The sequence below is a fragment of the Salvelinus fontinalis genome, chromosome 34 (genome assembly GCF_029448725.1).
Source record: "Salvelinus fontinalis isolate EN_2023a chromosome 34, ASM2944872v1, whole genome shotgun sequence".
NCBI classification, from domain to species: Eukaryota; Metazoa; Chordata; class Actinopteri; order Salmoniformes; family Salmonidae; genus Salvelinus; species Salvelinus fontinalis.
The window spans coordinates 22,732,813-22,750,294 of NC_074698.1; the positions used below are offsets into that span (position 1 = coordinate 22,732,813).

At 43.3% G+C, this 17,482-nt stretch overlaps 1 protein-coding gene and 1 pseudogene across 1 annotated transcript; both read left to right on the forward strand.

Moving 5' to 3' along the window:
• Positions 1-91: 91 nt before the first annotated feature.
• On the forward strand, positions 92-3,020 carry LOC129833505 (migration and invasion enhancer 1-like; annotated as a pseudogene).
• Positions 3,021-6,146: 3,126 nt separating this feature from the next.
• On the forward strand, positions 6,147-17,266 carry LOC129833507 (band 3 anion exchange protein-like). Its single transcript, XM_055898153.1, has 20 exons — positions 6,147-6,327; positions 9,515-9,601; positions 9,746-9,801; positions 10,360-10,463; positions 10,578-10,624; positions 10,730-10,895; positions 11,134-11,342; positions 11,495-11,537; positions 11,847-12,031; positions 12,190-12,397; positions 12,615-12,818; positions 12,959-13,107; positions 13,322-13,516; positions 13,706-13,951; positions 14,158-14,247; positions 14,395-14,561; positions 14,643-14,884; positions 15,030-15,199; positions 15,680-15,853; positions 16,252-17,266. The coding sequence occupies exons 2-20, from the start codon at positions 9,575-9,577 to the stop codon at positions 16,327-16,329; spliced, it is 2,760 nt and encodes a 919-aa protein (XP_055754128.1). The 5' UTR covers positions 6,147-6,327; positions 9,515-9,574; the 3' UTR covers positions 16,330-17,266.
• Positions 17,267-17,482: the final 216 nt, after the last annotated feature.

A 17,482-nucleotide genomic window follows, 5' to 3' on the forward strand; every position in this document is an offset into this window, starting at 1 on the left:
TATGTTAGTATTGCCTTAACGTGTCATGCTCAAAACTACTTAACATGCTTTTTCTTCTCTTTGTTTCACTTCTGTAATAACTACTCAACTCCATTAGAATGGAGAACATGTCCGTTCTAAAGGGCTATGTAACAACATATTATTAGAGTATTGGCTCATTCACAGGTCTGAACTCTCCATACAGTACGTCCCCATGGCAACATAGCACCTCAGGTGTGTTACTCGGGTCTCGGTAATTACTCTCTTGTTGATGCTCACATTCAGACATCGAATGCCACTGTCATGTGATCATTCTATGGGGGAACAGCTGTAGGCTACACCCACGCTGTAATGTCAACACAGCCAGCCATGACAACTGCAGTAGGAAGAGAAAAGCCTTTGGAGCAAGAAGCATCTTGGTACGTTTCATACATTGCGCCTGCCTTGATCAAACCCTGTTGACTGGCTACAGTAAAGTGTGTCTGAGTTTTTCTTCCTGTATTGAATGTGTTAAGCAGGTTTGCAGTCAATTTGAATTAATTAGATTCAGGAAGTAAACTGAAATTGTAATTCCACATTGAATAGATGTTCAGGGCAATTAGAATTTTTCTTCCTGAATTAACTGGTGTTCAGCTCAAAATACCACTGCCATCAGGCTAGCTATGTACTTCTGTTAACTGAAATGTTTCCAACTCACTCTGAGTAGGAATAGATCCTCTCAGATATGACATTTTGTGGAGGTGTTGTTCCTGCATGTTATGGTCTTGACATGGAATCCAATACCCTGCCCAGCTATATTATTGTCTCAATACACGTTTCAATGTTTATCTAGAACTTATCCATTACTATAGAAAAGGATAGAAACTTCAAATAACTCAGGATGATGAGCCTTTGGTGTCTCGATTGTCAATGGTTTTTGTTTTTGCAATGTTTTATTGTTTTACATGAAAAAACAGTTAACTATCGTGTAGTAACTTGCCTGTTTCAGTTGATCACTGGCCCAACCCTACCTGGGACAGTAAACCTGAAATCCAATATACCCTATTAGACTTATAACTAAGGAGGCAGGTTACGATTGCTGCTATTGTATTTTCATATTGAGGTTTCTTACTTCTCCAACCTCAGTCATCTGGGCAAAACACCTTTACATCAGCGAAGCACAATCAAGAAGAAAGGAGTGAGAAGAAGAATCTGGGTCAAAAGCCATGGGTGTGGTGCAGATCAGAGTGGAGTACTGGTAGGTTTATAGTCATTTATATCTGGAAGGATGCGTTTGTTTAACAAAGAGGCCGGAAACTATGGAAGTCATGGAAGATTTCCATTATGCAAACTATGGAAATATGGCAACTGCCATACCTTTTAACATTCAGGTATGTTGTATGTTTTTATGCCATTTTAATTATTCATCACAGTTTTGGTTTTCTATCACTGTTTCAGTGGCCAATGAGGGTACGAGCCCCGCTACAAGAAACTTCAGCAGGCTGTCGCTGTGGAGTTTCCTGAGGCGGAGGTGTCAGGCTTTGTAGGACGAAAAGGTCAGCTGTATAACCAATAAATCACATTTATTTTATAAAGCCCTTTTTACATCAGCAGTTGTCACAAAGTGCTATACAGAAACCCAGCCTAAACCCCCAAAGAGCAAGCAATGCAGATGCAGAAGCACAGTGGCTACAGTGAAATGTATTGTTGTCATATTTACCTATTCTTTTTGGTAAAATACCAGTTTTCATACCTGTTTTGTGTATGTGTCCATCAAGGTTAAACCTACATTTGTTTTGAAGAGAAGTGTAATGCTGTTGTTTCTGCAGGCAGCTTTGAGTTGGAGATCAACGGGGAGCTGGTCTTCTCCAAGCTGGAAACAGGTGGCTTCCCCATGGAAAAGGATGTGAGTAAAGGAAGCTTTCTCCTCTGAAGTTGCAGAACTGTCAACTTCAGACAGTTTGTTTACATCACTGAAATTGACACAAATGTTTTGAAATTCACACAAATGGTCTCAGCAATGTGTATGCCCCTTCAGGTCAGGGATGCTCTCCAGAACACCTATGATGGCAAGCAAGTGGAAAAGTGGACCAGAAATCGCCCACCTTGTGTCATACTGTAGATCTCAGTTCCCTCCATCCTCCAACAGTTATCACTCAGACCGATGCTGCTGTCTGTCACCACTCACACAGCAGAGACTCCTTTCTGTTCCTTCTCTCTCTCTGCTCCCATTGCAGTGTTCCAGGACTTATATGATTACTGTAGACCAAAGCTGAAAGGTTTATAGTATGATGACCCCAGTCCTGGCAGCTCCTATGTTATGGGATCAGAGAAAGGGAGGACATGTGAAGTCTGGTTGGGTGGAACTTCCTTATTCCAGATCTTCTATGCCTATCTGTTTACAGCACCATCATCAGCCAGATAAACGATCAATTTGAGCTGCTGAAGCCTGTCTCGCGTTGTGTTACTGTGTATTGATCTCCCATATTGCAACTGATGCTTTGCAATTAGCTTTAAGTAGAACTGGTCAGTTGAGTAGATGAATTGTTAGTTATGGTAATGAAGGCCACCACCCACTGGTCTGTCTGCTACACTAACGAGACATCAGCCCATGTTCATCACACGCCATTTGAATTATCATCGCTGAATACTGTTATTGATGGCTGATGACAATGTTTGATACCCACTGAGAGGACTTCAATCTCAAAATAAAATGACAATGTTTGATACCTACTGAGAGGACTTCAATCTCAAAATAAAATGACAATGTTTGATACCCACTGAGAGGACTTCAATCTCAAAATAAAATGACAATGTTTGATACCCACTGAGAGGACTTCAATCTCAAAATAAAATGACAATGTTTGATACCCACTGAGAGGACTTCAATCTCAAAATAAAATGACAATGTTTGATACCCACTGAGAGGACTTCAATCTCAAAATAAAATGACATTGTTTGATACCCACTGAGAGGACTTCAATCTCAAAATAAAATGACATTGTTTGATACCCACTGGGAGGACTTCAATCTCAAAATAAAATGACATTGTTTGTTTTCTTCCTAATTGTGGTCATGTTCAGAACCCAGGCTTTACTGGCAACACAGGCAGAACCCAGGCTTTACTGGCAACACAGGCAGAACCCAGGCTTTACTGGCAACACAGGCAGAACCCAGGCTTTACTGGCAACACAGGCAGAACACAGGCTTTACTGGCAACACAGGCTTTACTGGCAACACAGGAGGAAGGAGGAGACCGCAACCCATACAGACTCTTGTTTTCACTGAGGCACATTTGTACACTAGAGGGTGACACAGGCAAAATCCTTTGCCTACAGTTTTCTATTACTTGCCATACTCAACTCAGCGTTAAAAAGTCCTATTCTGTGAAGTGATATTTGCTGAATTAGTTTTCACATGTATCTGACTTCTACAGTATGTTCTGCGTTGTGTACTGTCTGTTGAATTCCTTTTGCTTGGTTGATGGTTTTGCACTTTGGCCCTTTATGAGTTTCTGCTCCTTGGGTGGTAAGTGGCTGACACTGGCTAGGTGGGTCCAGGGTACAGGCTCTGGTAAGGAGTGATAATTCATGCAAGCCTGCTTGCTCTATGCCTGATAGAGCCTATCGTCTCAGTCTATGAGCTCCATAGTACTGTCATCGTCTCTGCCGCCCATTTTGTGCCACACAATTCCCCCATCAGAACTTTATGAATTGAAGCATTCAAAATTAGCATTGTGTAATTCATATATGATTGGGTTGCCATGATAATTTTTGCAATGCAATAGACCCCTCCATACCAGTCAACAGTAATTTCTCAACTCTGTGAAGTATGATTTTTTTATGGTGTTATTGGTTTGTCATATGATTTGTTAGAGGAGATTCCCTCCTGCATCGGTTTCGATGAATTATGAAGCTGGTAAGTGACTGTATGTCACAAGAAGGATGCAACCAACAGCCTCTTAAGTTTGTCAATATTGTAGCTAATGGCCGGGAATACATTGCTCCTTGCGGGGATTGAACCGAGGACACCATGACTCCCAAGACAAACAACCCCAAAAGAATGATGTCCTCATCTATGTTCTGCATATTACGTACGATAATGCTAAAGAGGTAAAGTACAGAGGCATACGGACACAGCAGATGGACCTCAACTATTAATGATAACCGCCCTGTGCCACAGCAAAATTGCAATTTTCTCTATCCCTGTCTGTCTCCCTCTCTCTCTCAGGCTTCTCCCCTTTTGATTTGTCCTATTATTTATTGTTTTCTCAGTAATTCAATACCTTTGATACTCCCTCAACAAGACACACTATTATCATTCCCAGAATGCTTCAGTTCCTGCTTATAACATTTAATTTACATATACATAACATAAAAGGCTGATCAGATCACATGTTCACAATGAGTACATTACAATACCATTTAGCTCTGAGACAGGTGCTATAAATTGAATGGGAAATAACATAGGCGCTATAGTAAACGGGGAAAAATTGTGAATGCAAAAGCCCAAGTGCAGTGAACATCTAGAGCCCTGAAATTCAACTCGAAGCCTTGAAGACAGTTCCACTCCAATTTTTTATTGTTCCCCTCTAATAAGGGACCGATTTAGACCTGGGACACCAAGTGGGTGCAATTAATTATCAGGTAGATCAGAAACCCATCAGGCTCCGGACCTCATAGGGTAAGAGATGAGTACCCCTGCTCTAAAGTAAACACATGGGTGTGGTCCACTGCTTATCTAGTAACCCCTCTGTCATGAGCATGGATGAACACACTGTCATATTTCTCATTTCCAATTCATGCTTTTCACAGATTGATTCAGCATTAATTGACTACTGGCAAGAATGGTGGTGGAGCATCAATAACATTTGCGTTTAAAGTAACAACAGTAGTTGAATGGTAACAGGGGATGTTATTGATTTCCTCAAAGTTACCTCACCAAAAAAAAGAAAGATCCAACAAGCATTGAGCCAGTTAATAAAAATTTATTTCAACCGGGCTATACGGTTTTTCAATTACAAGGGCCAGCATTTAGAGTAGTATAAACATTTTGTTATTTCCTTTACAGGAGGTGCACAAAATAGAGAAAGTTCCTCACGCAAAGCTGGAGAGATTGTTCATACAGGTATTCAGATACAAATACAGATACAGTATGTTGTGTGTTTTGTAGAATCAGAGCAAATGGAAATATAGTTAAATATTTCAATCTCTGTTCATCTCATTACAAGTCCGGATGGATGACCCTCTCCTGTCTCATAGAGGTATGGTACAGGTCACCCACAGACCCCCACCATCAGGCTCTCTGTATTTGGATACACAAGATCTATTTACTTGTTTCATTGTATGTTGCTGTCATGAGTTTCTAGTGTTTGAAAACCAAGACCCAATCAAGGTCCTAAATGGATCAAGGTTGATCAGATGGTCTGAACATTAAGCCACAGGGTGATGGGGGAGTTACAGTAGGTCATACAGTACGGCATGTGTCAGTGGGGGCCTGGGTAACACTTTATTTGGATAGTCCATTTGTAGATGCTGTACGGACTATCTACAGACTATCAGTAACATTTCAACTAACTATCTACTAACCCTAGCTCTATCCCTAACCTTAACCATTATCCTAACCCTAAACTTAACTCTAACCCTAACCTTACTCTAACCCTTATTCTTAACCTAACCCTAACCCTAACCGTAATCTTAGCAAGGAGTTGCTTATTAACAGATTGTTGATAGTATGACCATCTGTAGACCATCTACTGATGGAAAATCCGGACTGTCCAAATTAAGTGTGACCGAGGCCTGGTCATAAGTTTGGCAGCTCTTAATGGAAAAGGTTATTTTTAATAATAAAATCCACTCAAGGTCATCATGAAGGGGAATCCCTCCTTTCATAGAAGGGAATCCCTAGTACGTAAACAAGAGGACGTCAGAAGTCAAGATGCTCACGTCCTGATAGAGTGCCCCCCTTGCATACCCCCTTTCCCCTCCATGCAGGGTGAAGCTGGTCCTGTTGGTCCATCCAGGTTTGGTCTCTCTGGCACCCTGTGTCCTGACTTGGCAGCATTCCAAACAGAGAGGGCGGAGGGGAGAGAGGAGGGTTGGGATATCCCTGGCCCAAGGTGGGCCACATCGATAGGGCTGTTTGTCTGTCACACAGGCCTTATCTCTCTATCCCCTTTGGTGCTGAACGTAGTACAGCGTTTCTTGCCCCGGCGTACTTTCAAATGGGTGTTCCCTCCATTTCTCTCTTTCTCTCTCTCTGCCTCTCCATCAGCCCCAGGTCACTCTATCATTGGGTACGTTTACGTTAGCATCGTGGCGATCAACCTATTTCTACTGCCACAGACTAGGCTGGATCACCTTTGTGCAGGTAAGGGGGTGGCTTCCCAGGCCAGGGGTCCTTTACTGGGGGTCTGTCATTGAGGGGGCTTGGGGGTCAGTGGTATTGAGTGGAGTACAGGTGAGAAAAGGTGGGGATTTGAATGAAACATGCGACAGACAACTTTATCTAACTTTCCATGTATCTGAGGTTTATACTAAAATTGTATCATATATGCCTATCAGTGAGAATACATTTTTGGAATGACATAGCTGCAAGTTGGAGTTTGTCTTTCTACAACCCAAGTCTTTCAATTAGTATGTTGCTAACTAACCGTACAATGACCCAGGTGCTTTTTTTCTTGTTAGTAATTGGTACAAAAATGACTGTAAAATCTAACCAGCATTATGTGTGAGTTGTATAGTACAATTTAAGGTCTGTAGTGTTTGGTTGTGGACCGTGATGTTTCAAATAACAGCTAACATCACACTTCTCTTCAATTAGTGATGGTATATGTGAAGAAAGTTGACTTTTTAAAGTTTTCCCGCTCACCTTAATTTAGTGGTCGACGGAGGTTTAAAAAACTCAGGGTCACAAGGTTTGAGAGACTTTGGCGGTAGTGAACAGTGTCTTCTTATCTGTCCATCAGCCTCTGTTGTTCCAATGTTAAACACATTTGCATAGTATTTCTAATCAACATTGTTTTATGTGTATTTGGAGCACTACATGTTCATTGTGTAACCAGATATATGAAGACACAATTTTAAGTTAATACACATTAAAATATTCTACTTCTCACTTTACACTTAAAGAATTGTATTGCCTGTCATTGTACCACCAGACTTTTTTTCTTTACTGTTTTTGGAGTAGAGTAGATCTGTTAAATTACAAGTTACTGTACCAAATAGTTGTTACAGTATGAATTGTAATATTGTAAGTTACTGTAATAGATGACTAGAGCACTAGGGTGTCTGTCTGGCCTGAGGAGGGCGTAAACCAGAGATAAGACTCTGTGAGTCTCCTACTCAAACCACTGCAAGGGCCACACTGTCTCAACGGCTGACTCATGGTTAGGAGCTCGGCTCATAGGACATGAGACATGTGACATGAGCTGGTGGTATCTTGATTAAATGGGCCTCAAAATGTGTCATAAGTCTGTTTATAAGGCTTACTTGTGTAGAGGTTCATATGCCCTGTTGGTTGGGCTTGTGACACATTGTGACCAATTTGGGTTCACTGTGTGTATGAGTAGTCCATGAAAACATGACAAAAACAGTCCATTTAGAGTTGACACCAGATTACCCCAGATAAAGTTTACCCCAGATTAGCCCAGTTAGAGTTTACCCCAGAGTAACCCAGTCAGAGTTTAACACAGATTACCCCAGTCAGAGTTTACCCCAGATTACCCCAATTAGAGTTTACCCCAGATTAACCCAATCAGAGTTTACCCCAGATTACCCCAATTAGAGGTTACCCCAGATTACCCCAGTCAGAGTTTACCCCAGATTACCCCAAATAGAGGTACCCCATATTACCCTACTTAGAGTTTACCCCAGATTACCCCAGTCAGAGTTTACCCCAAATGACCACAATTGGAGTTTAACCCAGATTACCCCAGTTATAGAACTGATGCAGGGGCAGTTGAGTCTCAGGTATTCCCAGAATTATTATTCAGGCCCAGGGCCATAAGCCCCTCCCCTCCCCCAAAATGGTCAAGATAGAGCTGAGAGGTCTAGACTAGAGCAAGGTCTTATTCGATGTCACTGTTGAACCATTGATTGTGACATTAGAGGGAATCCCCTAATATCCCCCCTCTATATGAGAGCGGGCTGGCATTCCTTAGCTCTTCGGAGACTAAGTCATTGGTATGTTTATATTTATAAGGCCATACTGAGACAGCTCCCTTTTCACCTGTGTACCTACATTGTCCAGCAGAAAAATGACAACTATCGCCTGTGCTGACATGTGCATTGTTGACTGTGCCTTAGGCCCGTACAGAGCTAGAGGAAAAAGGTTCATTGTTTTTTAAATATTTTTTTTATTTAACTAGGCAAGTCAGTTAAGAACAAATTCTTATTTACAATGACGGCCTACCAAAAGGCAAAACTTCTCCTGCGGGGATGGGGGCCTGGGATAAAAAATGTATTTTAATAAATACAATAGAAATATAGGACAAAACACACATCACAACAAGAGAGACACAACACTACATAAAGAGAGACCAAAGACAACAACATAACAAGGCAGTAAAACATGACAACACAGCATGGTAGCAACACAACATGACAACAACATAGTGTGCACACAAAAACATGGTGCAAACATTATTGGGCAGACAACAGCACAAAGGGCAAGAAGGTAGAGACAACAATGCATCACACAAAGCAGCCACAACTGTCACTAAGAGTGTCTATGATTGAGTCTTCGAATGAAGAGATTGAGATAAAACGGTCCAGTTTGAGTGTTTGTTGCAGCTCGTTCCAGTCGCTAGCTGCAGCTAATTGAAAAGAGGAGCGACCCAGAGATGTGTGTGCTTTGGGGACCTTTAACAGAATGTGACTGGCAGAATGGGTGTTGTATGTGGAGAATGAGGGCTGCAGTAAATATCTCAGATAGGGGGGAGTGAGACCTAAGAGGGTTTTATAAATAAGCATCAACCAGTGGGTCTTGCGACGGGTATACAGAGATGACCAGTTTACAGGGGAGTATAGAGTGCAGTGATGTGTCCTATAAGGAGCATTGGTGGCAAATCTGATGGCCGAATGGTAAAGAACATCTAGCCGCTCGAGAGCACCCTTACCTGCCGATCTACAAATGATGTCTCTGTGATCTAGAATGGGTAGGATGGTCATCTGAATCAGGGTTAGTTTGGTAGCTGGGGGTGAAAGAGGAGCAGTTTCCCTTCCATTTGGAACAAGCTTCAAGAAGTCCTGGAAATTATAAGAGCTCCTACATTTAAATTTGTTTAAAGCAAGGGTAAACACTATGATATAAAATGAAGTGAGGGGCTGTCAGTGTTTTGACCCTTAGTTGTACGACACTTCCCTAAACCATGTTGTTGCTCAATGTGTACATTTATTTTTTTTAAACTGTAGTGTTTTGCTTTTTTGGCCAGGTCTCTCTTGTAAGAGATTGTTAATTTCAATGGTAAAATAAATGTCAAATGCATGTCTGTATTTCATGTGTCTAATTCTAGTGCGTGTTTATTAATTTATGTCAATGTGTATTCACATTACAGGGTATGCACAAACGTTGCTGAAAGTTTAAGGACAGACGAAGCAAGCACTGACACACTCCAATGGAGAACGATCTGTCTTTTGGAGAGGTGGATAACACACGTTTTTATTGCAATAATGCAGTAAATGGGATGGGGAAATATGAGTTGTCAATTCAAAGTATTTGTAACATTTCAGTTACATCTTTTACTTTGACCCCCCCCCCCCCCCTCTCTCTCTCTGATTCCATCCAGGATGTCATGTCCTATGAGGAGGAGAGTGACTCTGCTTTCCCATCTCCGATCAGACCGTGAGTGCTCTCCCCTCTTAAAAGTTCATTTTTTAAGTCTAATTAGCATTTCCTCATACAAAAAGTCCAACCTGAACAATATTAGAAGGAATTAAATGAATGGGTGAAAGAGTCTAAAACAAGATATTGTGAATGCAGCTACATCAAGTGGTTGTCTAGATTGTCCGTGAGAGTGATCAGAAGTAGGCCTACTGTAAATGATTATACAACACCACCCCCCACTGGTCTAGACCAGCATGACGTCCTTATCTGAGAAGGCAGGACTGATAATGCAGAGCTTGCCCAAGTCTCTCACTGAAGTCACCAATCTCTGGTAACACAACCAGCGAATGATTCTGAGACTACAGAATATACAGATGTCATACAGGCTTTTGCTGCCCCTTTTGACCAGAACACTCAACACCAGGAGCTGCAGGTACTTAATGAAAGAAAGGAGCACAACCTGGCCTGTTGTCTGTAAGATCTGGTGAGACATGGACAGGTGTTGAGGAGCAGCACACCTGCGTCCCGTGCACCCCCTCACTAACCTGGTTCTCCCCCCTCCCCCTCCCTCCCCAGGACCCCACCGGGCCACAGTGGCAACTATGACCTGGAGCAGAGCAGGCAGGAAGAGGACAGCGACCAGGCCATCCAGAGCATCGTCATTCACACTGACCCAGAGGGTGAGCACTAAACGCTCATCAACACATTCTCTCTACTCCCCTCTGTATGTCTCTCCTACACAAGTACACCTCCAATGGAGTGCTAGGACTGAACACTACCTCTCTGTATTTCAGCCTATCTGAACCTGAACACCAACGCCAACACCAGAGGGGATGCTCAGGTAAGCCCCATTTGGGGTATAGCTTCAAATAAACGGATACCTAGTATATTGACAAGGAAGTTGCCATTTTGAACCTGAGCATGATGTTGTGTGTGTGTGTCTCAGGCCTATGTGGAGCTGAATGAGCTCATAGGCAGCAGCTGGCAGGAGACTGGCCGCTGGGTGGGCTATGAGGAGAATTTGAACCCAGCAACGGGCAAGTGGGGCCCCTCCCACGTCTCCTACCTCACCTTCAAGAGTTTGATCCAGCTTCGCAAGATCATGAGCACAGGTGACTATCTGAACAAATTCACTGTGAGAGTGATCAGAAGTAGTCTATAATAATCTATAATAATCTATAATAATTATTATAATAATCTATAATAATTTCTTGACATAATCTGGATAATTTCATATTAGCAAATGAATCTTTTCACACAGCCACCATATGAAACCGTATTTCCAACAATAGATGGCAGACAGCAACAGGCCATGTTTGACCTATCCCAAAACTCTGTCTGTGTGTTCAGGTGCGATCATTCTGGACCTGCAGGCCAGCAGTCTGTCTGCTGTGGCTGAGAAGGTTGTGGATGAATTGCAGCGCAAGGGTGAGATCCGTGCCACTGATAGAGATGGCCTGCTGAGGGCTCTACTGCAGAGACGCAGTCAGTCTGAGGGAGCTGGAGCTCGACCCATGGGAGGAGACATCGAGATGCAGACCTTCTCTGTCACCAAGCAGGTAACACTAGGCTTAGGATCTATATCCCACCGCTAAATCTACATATCATTGCAGCACTTCATGACTTCATTCAACCTCTCTTCCTCTTTCTTTGATAAATCTATCTTTCTCTCCCAATATCTCACCCTGACCTTCCTCCCATCGCTTTTCAGAGAGATACAACTGATAGCGTGGAAGCCTCCATTGTCCTCTCAGGTAAGTCGTGTGTGAAAAGTGAAAGACAACTCTCCACCAACTTTTTACATTTATTTTATTTAACTAGGCAAGTCAGTTAAGAACAAATTCTTATTTACAATGGCGGCCTACACCGGCCAAACCCGGACAACGCTGAGCCAATTGTGTGCCGCCCTATGGGACTCCCAATCACGGCCGGTTGTGATACCTCCTGGAATCGAACCAGGGTGTCTGTAGTGATGCCTCTAGTACTGAGATGCAGTGCCTTAGACCGCTGCGCCACTCGGGAGCCCAACTGGATACTCTGCCTGATCTGTGTGTTTGTTCCAGGGGTGATGGACTCCCTGGAGAAGCCTGCCGTGGCCTTCGTCAGGCTAGGGGACTCTGTGGTGATAGAGGGGGCCCTGGAGGCCCCTGTGCCGGTGCGCTTCGTCTTTGTGCTGGTGGGCCCCAGCCAGGGAGGAGTGGATTACCATGAGAGTGGCCGTGCCATGGCTGCCCTTATGGCTGACTGGGTGAGAAAATAGGAGTGGAAAGAGGGATGGGACTTATTAAGGCCAAGGAGCGCAAGGGGAGAGGGGAAGAATGAAAAGATGCTTCATATTATCTAGATGAATGTTTTCAGTGTTTTACAATAGCTAACCATGCTCTCCCCACGTCTTCGGTCCTACAGGTCTTTAGTCTGGAGGCTTACCTAGCCCAGACTAACAAGGAATTGACCAATGCCATCGCTGATTTCATGGACTGCAGCATCGTCATTCCGCCCACTGAGATCCAGGACGAGGGCATGCTCCAGCCAATCATTGACTTCCAGAAGAAGATGCTGAAGGACAGACTCCGCCCCTCTGACACCCGAATCATATTTGGTGGCGGGGCCAAAGGTCAGTCACACAAACTAACTACATATAACTTGTTAATTCAATTTCCAAATTAGGGATTGTTTACACTTGGCCTACATTTCCTTCTAATATGATTTTCCAAATAAAATTGATATTTAGAAAATGCAGAGATTCTGGAGATTCTAGTCTAAACCCATCTAAAACACTTGCTCTGTCTGTGCTCATTTTGAGTCATTATTTGTTTTGTTTTTGTATCCAGCTGATGAGGCCGATGAGGAGCCAAGAGAAGACCCACTGGCCCGGACAGGCATTCCCTTCGGCGGGATGATAAAGGACATGAAGCGGCGGTACCGCCATTACATCAGTGACTTCACAGACGCCCTCGACCCCCAGGTCCTGGCTGCTGTCATCTTCATCTACTTTGCTGCCCTGTCCCCTGCCATCACCTTCGGAGGCCTGCTGGGTGAGTTCATGTCTGAAGGAGGGACCCACCTAGTATCATAGAGGACAGGAGCACTGACTGACTCTATATAGGATTTGTTGGTAGGCCTACATAACAGCGGTTATAATCATGACCTTCATCCCCCTGACGTCTGCCTCCAGCCGATAAGACGGAGCACATGATGGGCGTGTCTGAGCTGATGATCTCCACCTGCGTCCAGGGCATCATCTTCGCCTTCATCGCAGCCCAGCCTACATTGGTCATCGGCTTCTCTGGACCACTGCTGGTGTTTGAGGAGGCCTTCTTTGCGGTATGTATCATAGAACTTTCACATAACAGCTCAGTGAGCCCTAGCTCTAACCCCTATTGACAGTATGCTGAGCCATCACTGCTTCGTGTCCTCAGGATGTCAATCCTATTAGACATGATTTGCATTGGCTATTATGATAACTATGAATTTCAAAGTTACAATGCAAGTACATCATTAACATAAACAACTTATTTTTATAAATCCCATTGTCTAGTTCTGCAAGTCCCAGGAGATTGAGTACATTGTGGGCCGTATCTGGGTAGGCCTGTGGCTGGTGATCATCGTGGTGGTTATCGTGGCCGTGGAGGGCAGCTTCCTGGTCAAATTCATCTCCCGCTTCACGCAGGAGATCTTCTCCATCCTCATCTCCCTCATCTTCATCTACGAGACCTTCAGCAAGCTCGGCAAGGTACCACACATCACTCCACCTCATCTCCTCACATCCATCCCAACATTCACAACATTCCATCCTAAGCACTTTTTTATACCTCAACTGTAAATACAGAAATAAAACCTGTCTTTCTCCTTTCCTTCACACCCCTCCTGTCCTCCGCTGCTAATTAATCTACATACCTACTTTTCTTCTCTTGTTATTCAGATCTTCAAAGCTCACCCTCTGGTTCTGAACTATGATCACTTGAACGACACCCTGGAAAACCCTTTCCACCCGGTGGTCAAGGAGCACATAGAGTATCATGAGGATGGCAACACGACAGTGTACGAGGTCATACATGAGAGGGCCTACCCCAACACCGCCCTGCTTTCCATGTGTCTTATGTTCGGGTGTTTCTTCATCGCATACTTCCTCCGTCAGTTCAAAAATGGCCACTTCCTCCCTGGACCGGTAAGAGCTACAGCTGTTTTCAACAGTGATGACTACTGTATATCTGTGAGCAAAGCGAACTTTTAACAACCTGGTGCTTACACAGTATGTTACTGCTGGACAGTATTGAAGAGAGATTAATCAGGATAGGGTCTTTTAGGGCTGGAGAGCCCCCTCTGTGTTCTGTGTGTGATAGCCTTCACTTCATATGTTTTCCCTATCACCAGATTCGTCGGATGATTGGAGATTTTGGTGTTCCCATTGCCATTTTCTTCATGATCGCTGTGGATATCACCATTGAGGATGCCTACACTCAGGTTAGTGATTTATAGGTTTGTGTTGCCTTGACTAAAAGGTGATCTCGGTGGATAACATATTACTCTATCCTTAAACTGTTTCATGTAAAAAGGGATATCTATTAATAGATTAAATACAGCATATGTATTTTGTGTGTCCCCTGGCAGAAACTTGTGGTGCCCAAGGGTCTTATGGTGTCCAACCCCAATGCCAGAGGCTGGTTCATCAACCCCCTAGGAGAGAAGAAGCTTTTCCCTGCCTGGATGATGGGCGCGTGTTGCGTGCCAGCCCTGCTGGTCTTCATCCTCATCTTCCTCGAGTCCCAGATCACTACGTTAGTAAAATTGTCTTCATGTCCATAGTCCCTCCACAACCGTCAAGCCTCCTAACATTGTTTGACCTATGACCTTTCTAGGCTGATTGTGAGCAAACCAGAGAGGAAGATGGTGAAGGGCTCTGGTTTCCATCTGGACCTGCTCATCCTGGTCACCATGGGTGCCATCGCCTCCCTGTTTGGGGTGCCCTGGCTGAGTGCCGCCACCGTGCGTTCTGTCACCCATGCCAACGCCCTCACTGTCATGAGCAAGGGACCCAAGCCTGAGATAGAGAAGGTGCTGGAGCAAAGGATCAGCGGCATGCTTGTGGCCGCCATGGTCGGTAAGTGCTACCATATAGGCTACTGAGATTTAGCTGATGCAGTCAATCCCGACGAACAGACAGAACACTGGGTGTCTAAAGAAAAGGTAAGCACAGTCCTTTGTTGAGCTCCTAAAAATGTCTGAGAAATGTTTGTTGTTCCCAGGTGTGTCCATTCTCTTGGAGCCTATCCTGAAGATGATTCCCATGACGGCTCTGTTTGGAATCTTCCTCTACATGGGTATAACCTCACTCAGTGGGATCCAGATGTGGGACCGAATGCTTCTGCTTATTGTACCCAGGAAATACTATCCTGCTGACGCCTACGCACAAAGGGTATGCTGCCTTTCTCCACGCCCCATTTGTCCTCCTTTCTGTTTCATCATTTTATATCATTATTTAATTTATGAAACATACCAGACAATTCCTACACAATAACACACTGTGGCAATCACAACGTAATTATCTGAAAAATCATAAATTACCTTTGCACTTACAAGTTTTCCACCATAGTAAATATCAGGAGCGCAACTTTGGTTTTAGAAGTGGGGGAGACATAATTTTGTATTTAATTTTTTTACAATCCGATAAACACTCCAAACAGCCTACCCGACCACTCGGAGGCGTCCGCATGGTCCTAAAGCACACCACCGCCTTGTTTTGTATCACATTCCAAAGATAAAACTGGGGGGGGGGCAAAAATGCTATTTCAGAATGTGCCCGTCCCCAGTGGAAGTTATGCCCCTGGTAAACATATGTATATATCCAATGTGTTGCCCCTGTCTTAACCCTCCTTCTCTCATCTCCTTACTGCAGGTAACTACTATGAAGATGCACTTGTTCACTCTGATCCAGATGGTGTGTTTGGGAGCTCTCTGGATGGTGAAGATGAGTGCCTTCTCCCTGGCTCTGCCCTTTGTCCTCATCCTCACCATCCCCCTGCGCATGGCCATCACTGGAACACTCTTCACTGACAAGGAAATGAAATGTGTAAGTGGCACACACATGTTTTAATGTGGTTAACTACAATCACAACACATGCATATGTTTTGGGTAGGAGCCTGGTCCCAGGTCAGTACCTTATGTTGTCATGCCGATGAGTGGTCAGAAGATTTAACTAAATCACATACACATGAGAACAGTATGGACCTGATGGAATCTGCAGAGAACATTTTCAAAACACCCATTCAGCTGTTGATCAATAGAATGTCAGTATAGCTATTCATTTTCTACATATTGAGTTCAGTTTAATTTCTATTGGAAATGCTATCTTTCAAATCATTTCAGGAGTTTTAGAATAAATTCTGCCTCCATAATAAATCAATAAATCAGTGTGACTCAACTAAACTGTGTGTGTTTCTCTAATGAGACTGTGTGACCTGTTGTAGCTGGATGCCTCTGACGGCAAGGTGAAGTTCGAAGAGGAGCCAGGGGAGGATATGTACAACGAGTCCCCGTTGCCATGAACACCTGGACACGACCTTTCACTTCTCAACTCGCTACGAGGATCCAGTAAACTCAAACAATGCTTTAATAGGGACCGGTGTCTAACACATTTATTGGTATGTGCCATCAAAAAATATTCTTTAGGAAAATGTATTTTTAGCCAACTGTCCTGAAACCTCATTGCAATTGGGTATGTTTGTGTGCCAAGCTAAAATGAAGGTCTCGGGTAAGCATTCAAACATTTTTAATGACAGGTAGCCTAATATTCTATACTATTAATATGACAATTAACATTTATCTCTCAAATACACAAATAATGCCAAAAATATAATCCCATCAGTATTAGGCAGATAAATAGATAAATGCAATATTATAAGTCACACGAAAATACTTTTCTATGGGACTGTTATTTTAGCCTTGATTCTGTAGCCTATTTTATACCCTAGTTACATTACTCTTCTTTATTGCAGTTTGGTTTTATGCTTCATTGTGTGCTTATTGAATGAAAGTCTTATGTAGATGACCTTTTGTTCTTGCTGTTTTGTTTAGTTGCAAGCTAAACTGTGAGTATGGAGTTCAAATCATCTTAGTTCTATTGTTGGGTGTCCAGTGGTGTCACTCATTCAGTTCTTATACCTAAATACATATTTACTTCAGGATGTAATGCTTTCGGGATTGCAAAGGTGAGGGATAAATATAGGAAAATGATTGATTAATCACTGAATGAATTGTAACAATATAATGATGACGTGGGAGAGAAATGTGTAAATATGACATATGAATCACAGCAAAAAGATCGGACTATAGGCCTATTGCACCATTTTTTAATTGATCAGGGACAGGTGTAAAAGGACAGCTGTATATTTGGTTTATTGTATGTTGATGTGTGTTTGAATCACTGTACAACTGCTGTTTTGATTTTCACCCAACCAATTAAAGACATTTTAAACCCTTTAATTTCTTAATTTGAGACATTCCATCACTTTATTCATCAATGGTAGGAGGGCTGACAGTGCTGGTCCACAGGAGCACTGAGAAGGGCGCCACTCCAACGCGGTTTAACGAGGCTGTGCGCTCATTGGAAAGTCATTTGTTTCCAATGGATCTGGCTGTCTGGATTGGATGGCTGGATTACGCCCCCAAACTGACAAGGTGGAGTTGGAAGAAATTACA